Raw genomic sequence first — 22,977 nt, forward strand, 5'->3', positions numbered from 1 at the left:
GATCTCAATGAGTCTGTCCCTGTGAAATGAGTGCTGTTCAGAGATTCATCTGCAGCAATCTAACGGCCTCTTGTAGTGAACATTTTCAAATTTGCTTCGCATTCAGTCCACAGCAATCAGACAGATGGGCCTTAACCGAGATTACCTCCGGATCAACCTGTCACCCTGCTCTGTTCTGCTTCTGTTTCTTGATCTCTAATACTAATCAGGTTCATTTGAGGAAAACTGCAGCCTTAAGCTCAAAATAAGATGATTTTTTATTTTTTTTTAAAGATATGGGAAAAACCCACTTCACCTCCTCTATCTTCTTCTAACATGTCGCTTCTTGTCCTATCTGCACAAAACTGAATCCAAACCTGAAGATTAATACTGTCAGTGAAGAGATGACACAGTCTGCACAGCGCAGGGCTGCAGACCATGATGATAGCTAACACACTCACACAGTGACAGATGGATCAGTACTAACCAGCAGACACCATTAAACTGAACCTTGTGGTGTTGAGTGGAGTAGCTAGTGCAGCGAACAGGGCACCTCCACCACTACTCATAGAGAAAAGCGCTGTCAGCCGGCTCTTTAATGACCAGCTCGCACTCTCCCACCTCCAGCGGGAGTTATATGAAGATAGAGCCAGTCTTGGCTTGTTGCCCTGCCGTCACAGTCTTCAGAGTCCGCTTTGCAAGTCCCACGTCGTCTGGGCAGAAGGATGGCGAGGGCTGGGCATGGTGTCTGGAGGCTGGGCAGGGTGTGGAGCAGCGCTGAGTTATACTCCAGAGGAGCTCTGGTTAATGGAGGCCGGTCGCTTGGACATCTGTTTCTGGTGAGCAGAAGAGACAGGGAAGGAGAGAGAGATTAGGAAGAAGCAAGAGGGGTTCAAATGCTCTCTTGCATATATGCTCATAAGTGATTACCTTACAGTAGCTCGCACACGTACCCACACATGGATCTCTTACTCGCTCATCTTTTTACAAACCACTTTGGAATACAAACTACTTCATGCAAAGTAGGGGCACTGAGTGCAGAGCCGCACATTCTACAGCGTCCCACCTTTAGCATCTAGCAACCAATCTGCGTCGTGCTGACAGACCATATCTTTCTCCGTGCCCTCACTAAAACCACGGAAATGTCACAGTGCACACATTACTCTCACAGAGACGGATGCTGCAGCAGCAACATCGCATCGGGCTGCAGCACAATGACATTGCTAACCTTTTACACCGAACCAGGCCTGCAGCTAGTCGACACAATGCTTATCTTAGCAAATACAGTACAGGGCTCTCATAACCTATTTGTACACATTTACTCCAAGGACGGATCAATCTGTCAGACACAGTTTTACAGTACACTCTTAAAAATAAGGACCCCCTAGATGAAATCCTTCGAATATAAACAGGTTCTGCGTAGAACCCCCCTTTGTGGGTTCCAGGGGAAACACTTTGAATATAAATGAGCTTTGTTCGAACCCTCTGAGTGAGTTCTAGATGAAATCTGTGGAATGTAAAAGGGTTCTTGGGAGAACCCCTTGTGTGATTTTCTTGTTAGCACCCTTAGAAACACGGAAAGGTTCAAGATGGAAAACCTCTCTTAAGGCTTCTGAGTGGAATCTTATATTATATTATAGGTATAACCATTTATGTTGGGTACTTGGTGGAACCCAGATCATAATCATAAGGAGATCATCTGAAGAGTCTTTTATGGTTCTAGTTGGCACCTTTATTTCTAAAAGTATATGGACTGCATCGTGTTTTGTTTTACGTTTGCATGACAAATTGTGGAACCTGTGGACATTAAAACACAAAAGATTTCTTATTTTGTGATGTACTTGTTTGTGTAATTGTGACTGATTTAGTGTGTGTGGGGGCGTTAAGTACACACACACAAGCAGAGGGCTGAAAGGATCGTCAGAAAGACACATTTAGAAAGATTTCCAGTGAAAGGAAGTGATCCATAGTAACCTAGTTAGTGATTGAGTCCATGAGGGAGTGTTGTTGCAATGACACTGACAGATTTGTGCTTTTGAGACCCAAACACACACATACACACGCGCGCACACACACACATACACTTATATACAACATACATTTTGACAGGCAGTCAGAGACCCTGCAGCCTGGGAAAAGCAGGACAGGAGGGAGATGAAGCCGCAAAGTCCCGCTGGAATACAGTGTTCAATTGATCCATGACAGTAGTTTGAGGCGCAAATCAAAACAGAACTACGTATATGTTTCTGACTATAGTGACATGTGACATTCATGCTGGATGTATGGGTAGCACATGTGGGAATAGCAGATCGAGGATATTTTTATCTACAGCAGACAAGCAGGGCACATGACAATATATCACTATACTGGCTACACTGAGTCAGACAGGAGATATATACAGTTTCATCATGTAATACTGCTGAACATGACTGAATGGAGGCGTGATGTGTTTGACCTTTTTAACCGTCCTTCAAGTCTCTGTTTGAGTTGAGAAGTTTGAATCATATAAATAAATAAATGTGTGAATTTAGGTAGTGCAGTCTAAGTCACATGAAGTATTTTAAGCCCTCGCTGCTGTCTTGTTTTGTTTCCCCTGCTGTGACAAAGACAGAAGAGGAGAAAGGACTTATGATAAGGAAGCTAAATGCAAAGAAAAGCTGCTATATTGGCTTATTACGCTTTGTGGAGCAGCTATCCTGCTCCGGACTTTGAGGATGTACACCAGGCGTTATCTCTTCCATGAGCCAGCACAGGGAGGAGAAAGGATAGGCCTGATCCATCCCCTGCCTGGAGACCCAATCTCTGGGCAAAGCCACACAGACTTGGCCTTTTGCTTGAGGCCACGGGGCGCAGAGCCTGCAGGGTCAGATCCCTTTTAAAAAGTAAAGCTATCTTCTAAAAGCAAATTCCTTCACAAAGCTGTGTTCCACTGAGAAAAATAATGTGTTGCAGCTCTTTACCGATGATGGCACTGAATAAATCTCACATCTTATGCCAAACAGCAGGGGATAGGCATTAGTTAGAGGCAGTGAAACACTGACTTGAATTAGGCAGAAAGCAAAGGCGGTTGCCCAGGGTTCAGTCATGCCACCAAGGGAAAAAACACACACAAAGAAAACCATGTTAAAAAAAATCAAGATATGAAATGTCTGTTTTTATCTGATCTGATATTTATTTTCTAAGTTTTTAGAAAATAATTGTGTTTGGTTTTCCTGATACTGTTTTATGGCGTGACTGTGCAGCACAACAGCAGTGCTGCCAATCCAATAAGCGACGGCTTTATAAGCAGCAGCAGCAGCACTGGTGTGTGGGTGTGATGGGTGTACATTAACAGAAGACTGACACGGTGCGAAAGAGGTGAGGAAGTGACAGCTTAAAATGTCAGACACCAAAAGGCTATTTTTATCTAGGATGGAGAGGTCAAAGTTGTCTGGTGCACAAAGAAGAAAGTAGAAGATGGAAGGTTATGAAAAGAAAAAGCTAAATACAATGATGAGTATAATGATGCCTTTTATCATTATTTACCAAGTGAAGCTTGCTATTTAAGTTTATCAGTTAGCTAATACTCTATCCATATCCCTTGCCATTTCTTATGGTGGGTGGTTGAGTGACCTTGTTTCCCCATCACAGCCAAGGTGATGTCTGCCTCGGCCAAGCTTGAAAGCGATCGTTACGTAAAAAGGTGAAAATGGACCCTATAGAACTAATTAAACTTCATGCAGCAGCAGAGGTGCGTGATTGCGTCAGTCATGGTCACAGTGTGAAGGGTATGCCTCTTCACACTGTGACCATGATAAGCTAGCATGGAAGATGGCAGCCGAGCTGCTGCTGTTGATGAATCAGCTCCCTGTTATCAACCTGTTGTTACTGGTTTGCCTTTCTTTGACTTGATATATTACAGTTACCAGTGGGCATGAACTAACTTTGTGAATGGGATAAACCAGGGTTAGTTTTCAATGAAAATATGTAATGAGATATTCTGAAAATGTGTTTTGCGTTAACGCCTTGCCAGGCGCTTAAAACGAGTTTGATTTGGAACTAAAAGATATTTAGGTTTTTGCCAGTGATTGAATAAATTAAATGCAAACACAAATCTACAAATGTACACAAATCCAGTTTATATCTTTGCATTTATGCCTATTTTGTCTAACATCTATCTGCTGCATAATTTTAGAGAGTCGGGCATGGGTCAGGAATTGGTGGTGGTGGTGGGGGGCGAGGCTAGACTCTGGGCCCCAAACATGCTAGGACCGGCCCTGGTTGCAAGAGAGGTAACTAAGGTCATGATGCTCATGAATCTGCAGTTTTGAAGTCATTACCAAGCCACAGCATTTGATATACACATATTCCATTCCACTCCAAAGCTGGGACACACCGTACTGTAAGATATCATACTTTGCACTTTTTGCAGACAGGTAAAAAAAAAATCATAAAGCCTCTATTGAGCAAGTCCTTGGAGTGTGAATTTTCTCTACACATCCACATGAAGTTCACTCAGGGTCTACACAAATGAGACTGTCTCTTGGGAAGGTGATTGGCTGGAGATTGCGGTGGCAAGGGTTCCCACTGAGGGACGAATGTACAATGGGGCCCTGAGGTGCCTGTAGGAGAAGGGCGTTTAGCCTCCAAGTGGCCCCCTGTGGTAACTCTATCTCAGGGGTGGTGGGGGGCCCTCAGCTGGGGCTAAGTGGAGGTGTGTAAGTCACTGTTCCTCCCCCTCCGGCTGTACCACCTCCCCGAGCTGGGAAATAGAATTAGTGACTGATGGTTTTGGTTCTTTTCCTGCTTCCTCTCTTTGCTGGGTAGGAGTATTTTTTGTGTTCCATGTTTGAGATAACCTTGAAGAGCAATGTGTAAGATAAAAGTGGTATCTAGGTGGGAATTTTAGCACTCAGATGGGAGACTGCTCAAGCCTCCTACAAAGTGTTTCACAATTGTCAGGGCACTTAAATCATTATTATTTTCGCTGTTCATTATTATGTTCCAGTTTGTTTAAACAAAAAAAGGGAAAGAGAGAAAGAAAGGAAGTTTACAGGATAAAAACATACATTTCCAAGAAGTCTGATGCGCTGTACAGAGACAGCCTGTTTTTTAACCCTGTTTCACAACCTCTGTCCAGAGTGCTGATTCTGGAGCTGTCCATTGTACCAACTAGAACTGAATATCAGCCAGCTGGTGGTGCCTGGAGACAAATACTGTGCCTTTACTGGCCAGTCTTATCAACTACACGTTCATTAATATGATTATACAATCAATTTGGAGTTTATTTAGCTAATACGTATGCAGTCAGTTGTGCAGTTTGATGTTTAACATCACCTATTTCAAAATGTTTTCATTCAGTTGTACGCGTTGAAGGTGCTGTTAAACTGTATTGCATCATACATAGAGGTTCTTTTGTTATTCAACCTAACCTCATTGAATATGATTGATATTCAGAATGAATCAACACCTGTCTAAAATATTTTCAACAAGAGCTGAGCCATATAATGTTAATTAAGATAGAATTCATTGCAGAACAGGTTTACCCAATAAACTGGAAACTGAGTCCACGAATCCTGCGCTTCCAATGCCGAACAACCACCATTACAGTCAGGTTTGCCTCTCCATGCTCAACCAGAAACATCTGATGTAGTGTAGTCTAGTCATGTAATAGATGTGACTGTAGAATGTGTACAGTGTTGATGTTTGCACAAAGAAACACAAAGCTCAGCACAGCCGGGAGTGGGAAGTGATGATAACAAGTTCCCCCCTAGGGAAACATGGCATCAGAGCCCACAGGTGGATGCTGGGGGTGGAGGTGTGGCTTATGAAACACCAAGAACAGCTGCAGCATGTTACAGCACAGCTTTCAGCAGTGTTTTCAGATCCTTTATATAAACGAAAATGACACTGTGAAAATCCACTGCAAGTAAACTCCTGCATTCAAGTTACTCTTTTGAAACTTTTGAAACACACTAGCCCCTTTCACACGCACACAAGGCCGGGAGATTGCGCCATTACTCAGCCTCGCCGTCGGTATGAAAGTTACGTTTAGCAGTAGATAGTAGTAGATTGTTCTCTGTGTACCACTAGTATAACAAGAAAAAATGTAGCGAGGATTAAAGGAGCTACTGGCCGCAGCATTTGCATACGCTGCCGTCGTCATAGCAATAATTCACACTAATGTTGACACCTACAGGCAAATTATTGTTGCATTTATTGTCCAGTTCACCCCAACTAGGGGCCTTCAACGTTGTTTTACAATAGCGTGTAGGGCGACCTGTAGTGCCATGTAAACAAGTGGGCAGCAGCTGTAGCATGGCTAATGTTAGCCTCACCCTCTGCAATCTCTCTGGTGGTTTCTGAGGCGGAGGGTATAAATAATAACTTTATAAACAAAAACTTTAGAAATAACAAACAAAAAATTTGGTGCCTCCCCTGCAGTAACTCCGAGGACACCCTAGGGGACTATATGAGGAAACCTAAGCTCCCATTCTCTCTTCAACCATAGTCAGTCTGGCTGTTTGAAAAGACTGGATAGCAATTTTTGGTGTGACCACAACATGAGGGGACAGTTCACTGAAATCGAGGCAGAGTTGTTTGATTCACCCCACTGCTATACTGGTCACTGCAGAATCAGCAGGTGACAAATGGTGTGACGAGCAGCTCCCCAAAGGCTCTTGTAGTATGTTCATGCACATTTACATTGGGCACAGACATCCAGATGTGGGGCCAGGCCTACAGAGCCAAACGAGGGCTCCACCTGTGATCAGGATGACTATATTTCTCCCCCTGTGCGGCAATGTATTTGCCTCACAGTAAACAGGGTTTGACACTGTTGCTAAACTAATGTTTCATCAGGCACTTGATCCCACCAGGAGTGAGAGTTTCACTAATGCACTTTGACATTGCTATATATGAACACCACGCTTCATCTGCTGCTTACGATAATGTATGTGAACTCGCGAACATAACAGGTTCACAATGTATTTGCATCACTGCAGTGACTATGGATACAGTGTCAATCTACAAAGGAATGTATACCAAGTTCAGTCTGTGTGTAGAGAAGGATTGTTCATCTGAAAAATGTTGCCACTGAGTGTATTTTGTGAAACCAATGCAGGTTTACTGTAGACTGTGGATATGAGGCAACATATCAGCTCATTTCATAAAAATAGGATGCACTATGTACACAATACAATATATTTACCTCATCAACCTCATAGATTTTTGTAAAAATACGCTTATTTGATGCCAGCAACACGTTTCGAACAAGTTGGACATGGGCAACAAAAGGTTGGACGGTTGTGGAATGCTCCAAAAAACACATGGTATGAAAGGGGCGTCATCGACAAGGCTCAGGTCGTACACAAGCAAGGATTGGGCGAGGTTCAACACTATGTGAAATACATGATTGTACAAAGAGCTACATGGGCTCCAGAGCATTTTGTATAACAATATGTATGGTGTATATCTTTATTCTGACATAAGAATCAATATATTGTCTTACAATTTGGATACCGTTATATCATGGTATGACATAAATGCCGACTCATTTTTAATGTTGAGTCTACGTCTTCTCTCACCCTCGAGTTTAACGGCCTTTTATGAATATTGCTCGTTTTCCTCGTGTAATTACTTGTGGGTTTTTTTTCTCTTTTCTTTTTCTTGTCTTGGGTAATCTCTCATTCATATCACATGAGAGTATGTTCTTAGACGGTTAACGATAGTGTTGGTGCATACTCCATGAATGAATTATTGTGTGTGAGTGTGACCTTGTCTAATTCATTATGCTTGTCTAACCGACGGGTGTTTATGGGATGAAATGTTGTAATCTAATGGCCCTGTCTGTTACTATGCTGTAAATTGAACTGATACATATTACTGTTACTATTTCTTGTAATCGCTGCTTGGAGCCACTTTTCAAATCCCGGGAGGGTTTTTAGGCAATTCTCCTTCACAATCTATTCTTGTTATACACGGTATAGTTTATATTTTTCTTATATGAGGAAATAAAGAAACAAGAAACAACAATAATGCCAATAATAATCCCGTCAATGTTGTTTCAATAGTGATATCAAGGTAATTGGTCAAAAACCTTGTAATATCTGATTTTGTCTTTTGCGCAGCTATTGAGGAGATTTAAAAAATATAGATATATATCGAGATGAATTGAATTGTGATAAAGCCTGGAAATAATGCAATACTATTTTAAGACCATAATACCCAGCCCTGTTATGGTACTGTCATTCTGACTTGGTTTGTACACAGAAGTCTTGAGAAATGGGATCATATTTTTAGCTAGCATTTGATTACATGGATTGATTTCCTGTGACTGTTTTTCCTCATGTCCCAATGAATCAAGTATAAAACACTACAATCAAACAAACAACCGCTGTCGTTATTTTTTCTGTGTACAGTGGTGAAAGGGCAAAATTCTGGAAACCCTGTCGCATTTGATACTTCCTGTCAAGATAAATCAAAAGCTGAGTGGGGATGAAGATAACAAGGTAAGGCAATGGACTGGCAGTGTGCCACTCCATCTTTTACTGTCAGTTTTCTGTCTTTTTCCAATCTCTCTCTGTCTTGACTGTATCATTGTCTTTCACCCCTCTTAACTCGTCATCTATCTTTTGGTCAGCTTTAAAGCGGACGTATCTGCTCAGTCCTTTGGCCGCCACTGTTTTGCAATGAGCGATGTTGCCTTAAAGCCCTGAAACATCTGAGAGGCTAAAAATAAAATAAATGGGAATATATTCTTAGGAGTGCTCCAAAGGTTCTTAGCCACTGCCCACAGATAGCTCGTAAGATAATTTTTCAGTGCTGGAAACATTCCTCTTCAAGGAGAGGTCTAACTTGGTGAAACAGATACATGATAAACCCCTCTGCCTTCATTTTTTCTCGGGCAATTTAGTTATTCTCTTTATTGTCGCTGTGCTGAACATTAGATGTCATTCTGGATTAGATTACAGTGGCACTGAAGGTTATTTCCAACTTTACGAAACGGCACTTTTTCAGTCAACCTCATTCCAACAGTATTATAAAATAGGAATAATGGTCAAGGGTTGAGGTCATTCCACTGATGTGCACGGGACCACTTAACAGCGCAATTTAAGCTCGATGGAGGAGCACATCCTCTTTCTTTCCATGATGAGAGGCGATTAGGCAATACAACACCTTTGCCATTCCTTAATGCAAATCCTCCAATCAGCCCAATTAGCCTTTCTTCCAGAGCGCACACTTCCATTTGAGCTGTCAGTCGGAGGAGCATTAGCCTTCGCAACCTGTGTTTGTGCTCCAGGCCCGATGAGGAAGTGAGTCTCTCGTCCCAGTCTGCTGACTGCCACACAAGCATGAAGCATTTCAGAATGATGAGAAGTGCCACTCTGAGACAGAGATCTGGAAGAAGAGTGACAATTGCTGTGAAAATGTGGAAGTGTATGATTTTACTCATGTCAAAGATTGGTAAAAAACTGAGATACAACAGGCATGTAACACAGGCATAAAATGCATTACTTTACCTGGTAAGTATTCAGATCTTTTACCTGGAAAAAAGTAACAATATCACAGTGTAGAAATAGTCTGTTACAAGTAAAAGTCCAAAAGAGTATTAGCATCTAAACATGCTTAAGGTACTATTTTTGCTGGATTATAGTGATTGATTCATTAATGTGTCCATCACTTTAATATTGCAGCTGGTAAAGGTGAGGTTCATTTGAATTATTTCATATAGGCCCTATACTGGGAGGCCTAATCCATAATCACGCATCAATTTGTTGTTATTTAATATTCTGAATCTGCAAAGTAACAAAAGTTATTAAATAATTCAGTGAAAGAAAAAGTACACCATTAACCTTCAAAATGTAATGAACTGGAATTGAACAAATATCTCAAAATTGTATTAAGTACTAAGTACAGCACTTGGGTAAATGTAATTACACTCTACCACTGCGAGTAGTGTACAGGATTTCAATTTCAATTTCAGTAATTATATATTCGGTAATCGCAGCAACCCTCTGTTACTGGCTGAGAAACATTGGCAGCCTACATTCAGGCAGCACAGCTGTGTTCAGAGTTGGAGGGTTGGTCAGGACTTCTGGGTGCAGTCAGCAGGGCTAAGCTACTGTAGCTGCTGAGTCTGATTCATAACATTAAGATGAATTATTATTAAGATGTTTTATGGCAGAGTGCTGAGGATGTGTTGAGGAGTCTCATAGCCTGAGGAAAGAAGCTGCTCTAGTTTGGCGACACAGGATGGCACTCAAACAAAGTTTTCTTTGTTTCACCATTAATATATTACCGTTATTTATCTTACATAGCCACAAACGTACATACGTTACCTCATCGCCATGCATGCTACAATCAACTGCGTTTAAAAAGAGAAATAGTTACACAACATGTTGCGTCTTTCTCTCACTTGCTTCCAAAACAAATGCACACACTAGTCAGATTAAGATCTTTAGACACAAGGCAGCGGAAACACTTCCCCCTTTTGTCCACAGGTGTCACCAGAATCAACAGAAAATGAAAGTTCCCGTAGCTGCTTTAAGTACAGAAGATGCAATGTTTGGATGTGGAGGCTTTTGAGGTCTTCAAAGGTGGAGCTGGGCTGAGTAACAAGGATGATGTAACTGGTGCTGTAATTAAAGAGTAATAACTCAAATTATTAGACTGTCCAATATAAAGAAACCATTTTATTTTTAAATAACTTGCCTGACACTGTTAATGTAGAGTTTGCTAGTTTTCAGTAACCATCTTTGTAGCTTAACAGTATGATTTTAGATCTGGTATACATTTATTTAGTTTGGTTAGAACTGATAATGAATCCTACTCAGTGCGTGTTGTAAATTCTGGTTTCATGCAGGTGTCTTCCCTCAAAGCTGGTGTTTCCATCATGAATGCTTTTCCTGACTGTGACCTTGCCGGCGCCTTGTCTGTCAGCTAGCTGCACTAAAAAGGCTAAAGCAATCTGGCAGCCTCCCCCGGATAAAAGGGAGGGGTGACAGGAGAAACAAGGGTGGGGGAGGGATGGGGGAGGGATGTGACCTTTCTACTTGCGGAGAATTGTTTTTAGGTAAACAGCCTTTCAGAAATGAGCCAAACGACAGGTTGGCACACGTTGTTCTGTTGGAGGGTTTATGCCAGGATCCATTTAAATTTTAGCAGATTTTGGAGACTTCATAAATCCTTCTTATTCAAATTCTCAAATATTTAATGTGTGTGATCTAAAATCATAATTAAAACACAATACAATATGGGAAATGGCATAATTAAGAATACTAGTTCAACCTTACTGCGAATATAAAGTTGATATCTGTGGTACATCACATTTCCAAGCTTTCATACTTTAGTTTTTCTCCATAAAGAATAAAGCATAAAACATGAATGTGAAAACCTTGATCTTGAGATGGAAGGACCGGAGGTCCCCTGACTAAACCTTGCTTAGTTTTCCTTAGTCTTTGTGAGTAACTTGTGATTTCGCTCATTTGCGACCTCAACACAGAATATGGCAATATGTCCTTTTGAGTGAAACACAATGCATACTGATGTTGTCCTCACCTACCAAGGTTAACACCACAGCACACGGCGTCTAATGCCACAGCTTTTGTGATGTAAAGGCGGTCTTTAAAAATGCACCGAGGTCTCCATCTGCGAGTGGCGGGGGGTAATGAGAAGAGGCTCGGGAGAGGTCACCTATATGCACAGCATCAGCCGCGGTGATGACTTTATGGAGACACTCGCGTGGAGACAAAAACACGCAATCTGTGCCTCTGTGTCTCTACCTCACACACACACACACACACACACAACCACGCACACACCCGCACACACAGAGGGCGGGCGCTCCCTCAACCAGAAAGGAGACTGAGATTGGAAATAAAGACCATCCTCTGTGTCTGAGGACTGTGAATGGGAGCAGTAATGTTTTCAATTTGAGTCCTGAGAGCAATAATGGAGCTCATTCGACACCACCTAGATACTGTAGTACTGTTCGCCTTAAAGCTTTAGGATTCCATCATTCTTCACTCTCTCAATTCCTCTCCCCTTTCCCCCCCTCTGTGTGCTGTTCATGAAGGGATTAATTTGTGGGATAAGAAGACAGGGGGTCTCGTTGAGAAAGGAAAAAAAAACAAAAAAACGAAGAGGAATTATGTTGAGAAGAGAAAGGCGATAAATGGATGAAGAGGTGAGGGGCGAGATGAATACACCTCAGTGTTTGACTCCGGCCCCCCTCGCGTTTGAATGACACCTGCTCGTAGCTGTTTCATTCATTCGCACAGTATAAGGATTCAATTTCACAGCTGAGATTGAGTCTTTTCGCGAGTGTCCTGCATCTCTCAGCGTTAACATTGCCATGATTCATTCTTCCTCTGCTGGAAAACAAAGGGTAAATTCATTTGGGTTGGTGAAATGTAATCCAGGTTATTGTCTCAGCTGCTGAGCTTCCACAAGTATCCTTTAAATGACTTTTAAACACTCACCTGGGAAATAATGTTGTGAGATCTAACTGCTGAGCCAAACGCAATTGTGAAATATTCAGATCTGGAAAAAAAAACATGATTACCTTCATTGACTTGAATATGTTGCTAATAAAACTGCTTGTGTGTCCTTGAAGACTTCTAAGTCAGTGCTCACCGAAGAGGAATTCAGAAATTGTCACTAGATGTGTCTTATAACCTGATCGGAAAGGAGAAACTTAAGATGCAAACTTTTCCCTGGACGGCACAGAGGAACATTATTTTTCCCTTGAGCACAACAAAGTGGTCACAGTGTATCGGCTCCACGTTTTCATTCGTGGCTACGGTCCTTAGATCTGACGAAAGCGTGTGCAAGCACAGAGGACGTGGTAGTCCGGCTGACCTTTAAAAAATAAATCTAAGAAGACAAAAGTGTGAAAAACGCATAGAGGAAAAAAAGGAGAGTGAAAGAAAGGGGAGGCAAGATGAAATTCTTTTAAATGAATGGACAATGTTAAATCCGCGTGTCTGAATTTCTTGCTCCATCAATCAGAAACAAAAGCCTGAGTCTGTGTAGACAAATTTCACCGACGATGCTTTTCAGTTTTGCCCTTTATGTCCGTTTCTCACCAAACAAAAAGGCGTCGGGCATCGTGGTGATTCTCGTTTGTGTGTTTTTCATGCCCATCAAATAACAAAAACTACTTGTCTGCATCCCTTCATGCTTATCATTGTGTCGCCAACAAGTTAATCCCTTTGCCTGCTTGGCTGTAAAAGCTAGCGTGTTTCATGCACAGTGGTGATTCGTGCCCAAACAAACACTGAATGGAATTTGGTGACATATGACTTAAAAGAGACCTTGTATGCTTTTTCATTTTTTCCTTTCCTTTAGTGTTTTATATATCTTCTTGTTCATGTAAAAGATCTTGAAAGTGTCAAAGTCTGCACCAACAGAAGCTCCTCTCTCCCACAGAAAACACTGCTCCTGAAACGCCTCGTCAGCAGTCACACCTTTAATTCAGTGACTTTGTGACATCACACCACGTCGCACAGTCACGCATTTACGTAACTTATGCCTCGCAGCAAGTTTGGCGAGCTGCTCTGCTGTCATTGGTGGCACTGGCGCAGGCATGTGTGAGCTGACCAATCAGAAGAGACTGGGTATTTGGGGCGGGGGCATCTTAAAGAGACAGGAGCGTTTCAGACAGAGAGGGAATACAGTGCTGCAGCACTGGACAGTATGAGAAAACTGATGTGTTTATTGAGCATTAAAGCTTGTAAACATATTCCAGTCATAACCCAAAATAAAAGTACGAACCTAAAAATGAGCACAATATGTCTCCTTTAAATGTTTAGCATTATGTTTAGTGCAACATATCTTTCTTGACATTCAAACAGTCTCAAACGTCACAGCAGCACACGTCCTTGAAGCCGAAGGCGGTGATTCAGTGGTCCAAATGCCTCTCCGTCTTTAGAAATAAGTAGCGTAGCCACTTAATGCTAATGCCAGTAAAAAGCTATGATCAAAGAGAAACACTGAAAGGACCAGATGATGATGCTGATGACGACGTGCTGATGTCCTTGTGCGTGTTTGTCTCCTAAGACGAGCATTTAGGTGCACTTCACCTCCGATTCTAATAGTATGCCAATATCTGGGAAGATATTTCAGCATTAATTTTCAAAGGATGGCTGATCTTAAGCAGCCATCCATCACCGGACTGTGACCGACACAGAAGGTGCAGTTTGATTGGACTGCAAGGACACAACCAAAAGGAGCCACGGCTGCTGCATGTGACGGATCCACTGTGCGTTATCAATCAGTCCAAACTCCTCGCTTTGATGGGATTAGCATGAACTCATTAGGCAGTTACTTTAATATTAGTCACTTAAGGAACTGTACAGAAGTTATTGGGGGGTAATTTTTTCTCTTTGCTGAAGGGATGGTAGTATATAGTTTTTTGGGCGCAAGAGAGTTTTTTTTTTTTTTTTTTTAAAGATTTTTCTCATTGCAAATTTATATTTTAATTCATTCTTCCCTTGTGAGATTAAATAAAAATTAAAAAGTAAGTCAAATTGTTACATCAAAGGAATGTTATTCATGTGGGCCACGGGGCAGACGCAATTAGTACTTATTAGAGATGGAACATTATCTTTCCAAAGAGCAGGTAATTTCTCCCATCTTCTATACAGAAAGGAGAAGTACAGCAAAGTAAAGTTAATGTAAGATGAGTGTCAGACATTGCCAGCTATTCCAAGTAATAGGTAAGGTTAAATAAATCGTATGTTATTCACCTTTATGTTAATTATTCAGAAAGCTTTTCAGCAGGTTTAGAGATGGTGCCAGTGTATTTCATTCTAATATTCAGTAAATGGGAAAGCCAATTTTTTTTTGTTTAGCTAATTGCCTCCGCGAAGGAAGTCAATCTTACCAGCACTTGCTTAGAGACACTAGCTGTTAACATTGAACCACTGAACTGTCAGAACTGTGACTGAACTGTACGTTCTCTCATATGTTAACCGACTGTAGTGCTAATTGTTCTGTTTTTATGATACCTGTGATACCTTCAGATTTTTATTGGTGTCTCTTTTTCTTCTGTCACACTGCTATGGGCTGGGAGGAACAGCGTTTTGTTTTTTTATATATGCAAGTGTGCAAAGACATGACAGTAAACTGAAGCTTGAATCTTCACCTGTGTCCATTTGTTTGCTGGTTGGATTGTTGGCAGGATTACACAAAAACTACTGAACAGATCTCCTCCAGACTTGGATTGAGGATAGTTCTCGGCCCAGATTAGACCCCATTACCTTTTGGTGTTGATCCGGACAAAGGGACAGATCCGGGATTTTTTTCTGACTTTCTTTAACATTGTAGGATTTTTGTTAATTTCTCAGGGAATCAAGCATGGATCTTGATGAAAAAAATCAAGTGTATTTAGGTAGCTGGTATCTATGAGTACAATTTGATGCGGATCCTAGATCTGGACAAGGGTGAAAAACTGATGTCAACTTTGGAGGAGAGAATTACATGAATTTAGCAGTAGAGCACGTCGAGGGAGACACCGAAAAAAGAAGTGGTAACTGACTCTCTGTCACCCTATCAGCTAAGGAACACTACATGACATTACTAGCTTCTCTCATTGACTCAAATTCAATCAGCTCACAATTTAATGCAGCGAAAAATGAAGATTGGTGCCAGGTACAAATGTTTTTAAATGCACTGAGTGGTAGAAGTAAAGAAATGTCGGTCACACTTGAGAACAAATGAAGGCCATGGATCAAACCATTGTCAGGCAAAGGGCTGGAGCTGCAAACTTTTGAGACTCCATCATACTTTTCACAGGATGGGGGGGTCAGTAATTGAATAGAGAAATTCAATTACTGTGGGCTTGATTGAATTCAAAGGGAGTGTTAGGCCTTGACAGAAGTATGCACAGAAGAATGTCTCTACTGAATGCCATTCTGGTTTCCCTCTAATGTGTAATGAAAATTCCATTAAGATGTTAAGGTGAAATAGAGGTAACCTAACTTAACCTTATGCACATTTAGTCATGAATGATAAAACAAATTGTATTCATTCAGCACTGTCGAGGGTGTTGAGGTTATGTTAATGATGTTGATGTGGTTCTTTTTGTTTCATAGAACTGATACAGACGGTTCAACACCTCCTCCCCACCGTTGTCATTTCCATATAGTCCTCATTATTCTCATCGAGGGGTTCGTACTGAGTACCCAGTTGTCAACACATAAAATATGGTTGAACAATTAATTGAAATATTATCAAAATGTCAATACGGCCAAGTGCAATATCCATAATCACAGGAGCTGGAATTTAAAAATGTGTCACAACATACCGTTACAAAGTACTGTGGTGCTACAAATCATATTCTCCAGATGACAGGGGGAACACTTGTTCTGTATAGACGCCAGCAAAAATAACTTCATCATGTTCTATATTTTTTCAGGGAACATGAAGTGTGAAAATTGCCACAAAAATGATCATTTATCACAAGATATGTAAAAACGATAAATATATGTAATATATATTTTTTTGCATGTCAGTGAATATATAATATAAACTAGTGTTGTCAAACATTTTAAATATTGATTCTGAATATTTGAAATGGTTTCAATACTCATTTTCTGTAGTATCCATACACCTGTACAGCTGCGCTTCCTACCTCTCCCGTCTTCCAACTGTGAGCTGACACATGAACATTATTTTTAAAGGCATAATCTGAAAAAACAAAACAAAAAAAAACTGCTTTTAAAGAAAGTGTGATATTTAATGTTACCACAGTCTTTCTGCTGTTCTCTGCAACTAGCCAAGAAAACAAAATATATGTCTCGTTGCATATTATAGCCATGCTATATTTATCTTCTAATGAAAATAAGAAATGTTATCCCTTCAATGTCTTGTCAGTTTTTCCCAGTGGTATTGAAAACTGTATGGATTATGGTATTCATCAAGGAATTGTATCAAAGTGAGCATTTTTTTCACTTATGTGTACTGTATGAAAGTTGAAGAACACATTTGAAAATAGCATGAATGATTGACATTCGTGATAGAAACCCCTCAAGTGTACATGTAAAACATATAGAACTTATTCAATCTCATCACACCCATGAAAATCCTATTTACCCCAACTTGACAGCTCCAAGGACCATCGCAGAGAGTGCTGGCAGCTGGTTATGCCTGTGGAGGATAAAGGTGATTTGCAAAAAAACCCCAAACAGATGCACCTCCTAAGTGCTAAAAAAGGGAGCGGTAATGAAAGCTCGTGTTCATTTAGGCCTCCTGTCTTTTTCCAGTGGAGCCAAGACAGGACAGCTTCATCAGGGTTTTTTTTTTTTTTTTTCCAGGAGCAGGATGTGTGTGCCAACGCGGTGATGGCCGGCAGGTTTATCTAAGCTGACAGAGATGAATCTCCCAGCAGAGGGCTGGGCCTGTTCAGCTGTCCTGCTGAGGGGGAGCCCACACCAGGGCTGACATTAAATTATTTCAGGAGGTAATTAGTCTTCTGTTTTTCACCAAGATGCCAAAACGCTCTCGATCTCATGCTCTCGTGCGCACACCCTTGCCGCCAATGTCAGACAGACCTGCAGTATGGATAAAGAGGGGGAGGTTAAGCAAGGGGAACAGAGGTAGAATTCAAGTAACATTTCACTTAAAAACTCGTAGAGCGAGTGAACATCGAACAGGTGTTAATCTCGACAAAAAGTAGCGCTGCATATGAAATGTTCAAAGAATCCCATCACCCACTTTCCTCCCAGTTAAATCCTCAGTTTCTAATTCTGTTAATGACACTAAATTAAAGACTGCGCCGCCTGACTTGATAGAAACAGACATTACTACGACTACAAAGTGCTAAAGATACAATCATGACTCAACAGAGCTGTTACTTCTTCCTTATTCTTCCTCTCTGCGTCCCACACTGGGGCCGTTTTTACCGTGCATCTGAAGTCAAATTAATGTTGATGCCCTATCAAGGAAAATATGATTTGGCTGTCACATTATGAATATTGTTGCCTTTATGGACTATATTATGCAAAGTCATGCAAATTAGATACGCAGCTATCAGAGAAAACAACCCTTAATTTTGTCCTTCTGCTTTTCTTGTGTTTAGCGTGTAATGTGGTTATGTGTGCTGCCAGCAAATGAAAAGTCACTTTCATGCCGTATTATTTTCTCATGTCGCCCGCTGATCAAGTGGTGCATCCATTACCACCACTTCATCCCAAGACAAACAAACAGAAAGCCTTTTTACACATAAACTTTATCTCTGAGAGAGGAATTTTGAGGAGTGTGACAACTTTCCTAAAAGACACAGCCCGCAACCATAACTGCGCCGCTTTCGTTTGTTTGTAAATGAAGTTACTGAATGGAAGAATGGCTTTAAAATATAATCATCTCTCTCACACACACGTGAAAATACAAAACACATAGCACGACACAGTAGCTTACAGTTACTTAGATCAGCCTGTGGCTCCGTTCTCTCATTCAGTGGGTCATTTGAGGGGTAAAGAGTAATTTACCATGAAAATCCAATTGCTTTAATCTAATTTCCTTTGATATAATTCACAATAGGCTTACAGCCACAAAGCGTTTACCTAGCTAAAACTGCGGAAGTGCCCCTCAGGGACAATTATAGTCCAGCTACAGGTACCCGACTCAAAATACATTAAGTAACCAGCATCTCTTGCCACTGGATTTACTGTTGAAGGGGGAAGATCAAAAGAAAAATACAGAAGCGAAGATGTGAAGTTAAACATTCTGGTTTCATTTTGGCACGTTTTGCTTCAGTATGGGAGTGTAACTGTTTCATAAATTAAGTCCTTTGTTTTATATACTTTGGGTCATTAGACAGCCATTACAGCATAATGCAATTCTTTCTGTATTTGGGTTATTTAATCATTACTGCAGGGGTGGGTTTTTTTTATAGGGGGGGCAGAACAAGCCACTGAAATCTTGGGGTGAGGGTTACGCATTGAATAAATATATAATTCCTGCATTAATTTTCATTATAGATTTATTGTAAACGGTAAGTACTTCATGTGAAATATCAGAAGCATATTATGCATATTGTACTACCAAGAAACTGTACTGCTGTATTACCAAGAAGAATATTATGCATATGCAATTCATGTTCAGGGTTAGGGTTAGGGTTCCCTCATGGGACCTTATTTGGGATGAAATATGTATGGTAGTGAATGGAGAGAGACAAATAACTTTTCGATCCTGCTTGGATTGTGCCATGAACTACACACGTTTGTCAGTTTAAAAGATAATTAAAAGATAAAATTCAAAACCTGTAACTGAAACCTTGTAGAGTTGGTCCTATTTATTAGCAGCTCGCAGAACTGACAAACGGCACTTCCACATAACTGCAGTTGTAGATATGAGCAGTGTTATTGTGATTTTCATCTTCTTTGGTACCTTTTCAGTGGCGATTTGGGGGCCATGATGTTGTTGGTGACGTGTGTTGAGCAAGACAGTGTAGTTCACTGTGACGTTTGACACAAAACTAGATGGTTTTTACAAAAAACTGTGACTTTCTTGACTTGGAAAATCATCTTTTCAGTTCACAAACATCATATGCGTGATTCATGGCACATTTCAAAAGGGATCAAAAACGTATTTGACTCTCCCCATTGACTACTGTTCTGCAATACTGTCCCACGAGGTGCACCGGAAGAGGCGCGACCTCGGCACCCTATGGGTGATGGGCACTCGTGAGTGTGCAGGCCAGTGGCTTGGCCAACATTTGTGGCCCCTACTTGGGGACGCCACTGCATTACTGATAATTCATACACCCTAGAAAAAAATGGGAATAAAAAAAGCATTAGGTATCTTTGGTACTCTCACAGCAAATAAATAAAAAAAGCATCTATTAATTATCACTTGTGACACAAAAGTATAGAAATAAAAATATTTTTTCAAGCTGTAATTACTTTTCATTTCCTGAGAAGCGTAGCAACTGGCTGGCTCTGGACCGAGAGCCAAAACTCTCAATAACCCCCGCTGCTCCAAAAATTGCAGAGGACACACTCATTAATCGGTTGCACTCCCGCTGGAAACAGCACAAATACCAATACGAAGGCATTTAAAGTTTCATTTCCATGTGGCACAACAGATGGATTTTTGGTAATTTCTTGACCGTTGGTGGTGGAATCGTGCAACAGGGTGAATTAAAGGAATGATCAATCGGTCTGGTCAAAGTCTGTCGTAAACGTGGCCAATCATCTCCTCTCGTCTGCAGTCTGCTGTCTGTCTGCTAAACAAACCGTGACCTTCATTTCATTTTTCGGGGGGGGGAGGAGATTGTGTACTAGTTCAGGATGAAAACAATATTCTCTGTTCTACACCATACGGATAGAAGCTGCCACTTCTTCCTGACTTTATTTTAATGTTTGCCCAGATATTGAAGACACTGAACATGTTTTCCTTTAAATGATTTGCACTCAAAACCCAAAGCTTTATTTGGAGCTCCACTTCATTTTGTTGGTTGTTGTTGTTGTCTGTCTCACATTAGAGATGCAAAAGGAAGCAAATGTGTTTACATGAGCTGTCAATTCCACAAGGAAGGTAATTTTGTTATATTTTCATGATTGTATAAAATGACACCTGATAATAACTCAGTTTACATGACTAAGCGTTCACTTTGTCCAGAGAAAATTGTAGCCACAAAAACGTCTTGCCGAAAATTACTTGTTTCCTGTCCTGCTTGATTTACAGCCCACAAGCCTTGAGGCAAATATGAAGTTAATTTGAGTGTTTTTGTAATTTTAGCCACAAACAGCCAATGCATCAACATGCACAGATGCTAGCTGTAGCCAGGTAACAACACATTCCAGGTGGGCAGGCGGGAAAAAACCTGCCAGAAACCAACAGTTTTATTGTCTTGAAAAATGTGTGCTCATTCTTTGCCAACACCAAAAAAACTCCTCCTCGCTCTCTGCGATGCAGCTCTTCGCGGTGGAGTGGAACCAGACATGCAGGGACCTACTGTACATGTGAAGACCACGTGACCTTGTGCCCGCAGAGGCACATGTCATGAAAGAGGTCTCCTCCCTGCGGTTTTAAGGGACACGTGACGCCGAGCGGTCACACGTCTAGCTGATTGCACATCAGATGCGTGAAAAACTGCAGGAAGAGTCATGAAATGGCAAAGGTGTGTCGTGCACTCCCCTGCAGGCCTCACACCGGCACTGTGGGCTTGTCCTACCACTGAACCGAACCAATTCAGACAGACAGACAGACAGGTGGAGGTGGTGGTGGTGGTGAGGGGGGGGGATCGATTGTACATTCGGGCTGCCTCCGTATCCTGTTGTTGACAGAAGGCAGACAGAGGGATTTAGAGAAGCCTGTGTTTGAAATGTGTTTGCATGGTAAATCACAGCAGGCCACCTGCTTTAGTATCCTTTACTTATTTTATTTCACAGGTCTGTGAGCCACTTCACAGCCAGGCTAACTCCCCTCCGGAGCCATTCAGCATGGATGACCCGCACCGGCTGCGAGGCACGCATGGCACATTTCTGCACGCACGCTCACGTGCACGCACATTTTGCCCAGTGCTTTATCATTTCTCAATGTCACTTTTAATGAATTTGAGACCACATCAAGTCATATCCGTCTCAAATCATAAACCTCCATAATAAGTTGGAATAGATCGTTCATGGTAGTCGGGGTTTGCGCTGCCTGTTACCAGCTCTGTAATTGTAATATATTGGACAATCCATCTGAATTATATGCTTCAACCTCTGCCTAGTAACAGCTGCATATATTTGTCCTTTTGTGGAGCAGAGTAAATAGCATATGCAGTTACAACCCAAAAAGTCTCAAGCAGTCTGCTAAAAAACACTTTTAACTGTTCTGTTGTTCAAATACGATCACTGATGAATGCCCACATTGACATGTTTATTTAATATAATAGCCTATTTTGAAGGTGAACGCGAGACGCAACAACAGGAGAAGCGAGATTACAATGAGTAACAACTCTATTATGTCCCTTGTCCTCTATCTCTCGTTTCCCTTCCTCCCTCTAATCTCATTTCACGAGGGACCACGGCGAGAGGGAAGGAAGTTTTTCCTGTGGTATCACACAAGAGACTGCTCTTCCACAGGAGGAAAAATGAAGCGAATAAATAAAGAGAAAATCGAATTCCTTCAGCCGTTGCAGGAGTGCCAGCCAATGAATCAGCAGAATAAATTCTCTCCAGAGATAAACAAACATGATATTTCTGCTGGGAGCTACAGGAGGACGGAAGGGGACCGCTGTCGCTCTCGTAAAGTTCAGGGCGCTCCGGACCGTAAAAGGAGCCGCCTTCTCAATCAGGAAAGCCTCTGGCAGGGAGGCCTTTACAGCTGGAGCTGTGTGATGAAAACACACAGGAAAAGCTCGCACACACATGCCCTCGAGCAGGACTTTAACACCGCAGATATATAGCCTCATATAGAAAACCATTAAAGTGGGATTTTGAAGCACAAGTGTCTCCCAACACACTGTCAACACACTAAGTGCTCATGGGCTTGATTTACACCAACCATAGGCTACACTGCACCTGCATGCATAAAAAAAGAACCCAGAGCTGTATCCTGATTGGAGAGACATGCAAAAAACCTTGAACCTTTTACCGACTTAATTTTCTGTTTTTCTTTGGCTCCTCTGCTATTTTTAAACCATATAAGCTCTGTGATCAAACCCATGCATCAGCTCGGATAGAGGAGACGTCTGCGGTTTCCGTGTTGTGGCTCGGAGATGATAACAAGACAACAGTGACAGTCAGAGTCAACATTTATGCTGTTGACTTTAAAGGTCAAAGCCTCGTGCATGTTCCCTCGCCTTTTTCACACCTTCAGGCAGGAAGCACGAGCTGCAGATGTGAGAGAGCCACTCATGTGAAGTGTGACTTGAAAAGAGAAAGCCGGAGGCTGCGTGGAATAAGCATTTGAGGACTCTTCGGGGGAGAAAACAAACACATCTATTTATGTGTGGCGCTAATTCAAAAGAAAAACTCAACTCTGACTGTTTTTCGAGCATCTGAGAAGGACAGATAATTCGAC

At 41.5% G+C, this 22,977-nt stretch overlaps 1 protein-coding gene across 1 annotated transcript in view; it reads right to left on the minus strand.

Annotated features, from left to right (window-relative positions):
• Positions 1-574: 574 nt before the first annotated feature.
• Positions 575-22,977, minus strand: part of LOC311256918 (uncharacterized protein) — a gene marked incomplete at its 3' end in the record, with an annotated part of 151,540 nt that continues 129,137 nt past the window's right edge. The window contains exon 3 of the mRNA XM_084352331.1: positions 575-815. Coding sequence (XP_084208457.1) covers positions 575-815 — 241 coding nt within the window. The remainder of the gene's footprint in view (positions 816-22,977) is intronic.

This window comes from Pagrus pagrus (genome assembly GCF_965226575.1).
Source record: "Pagrus pagrus genome assembly, chromosome: 5".
Classification (NCBI taxonomy): Eukaryota; Metazoa; Chordata; class Actinopteri; order Spariformes; family Sparidae; genus Pagrus; species Pagrus pagrus.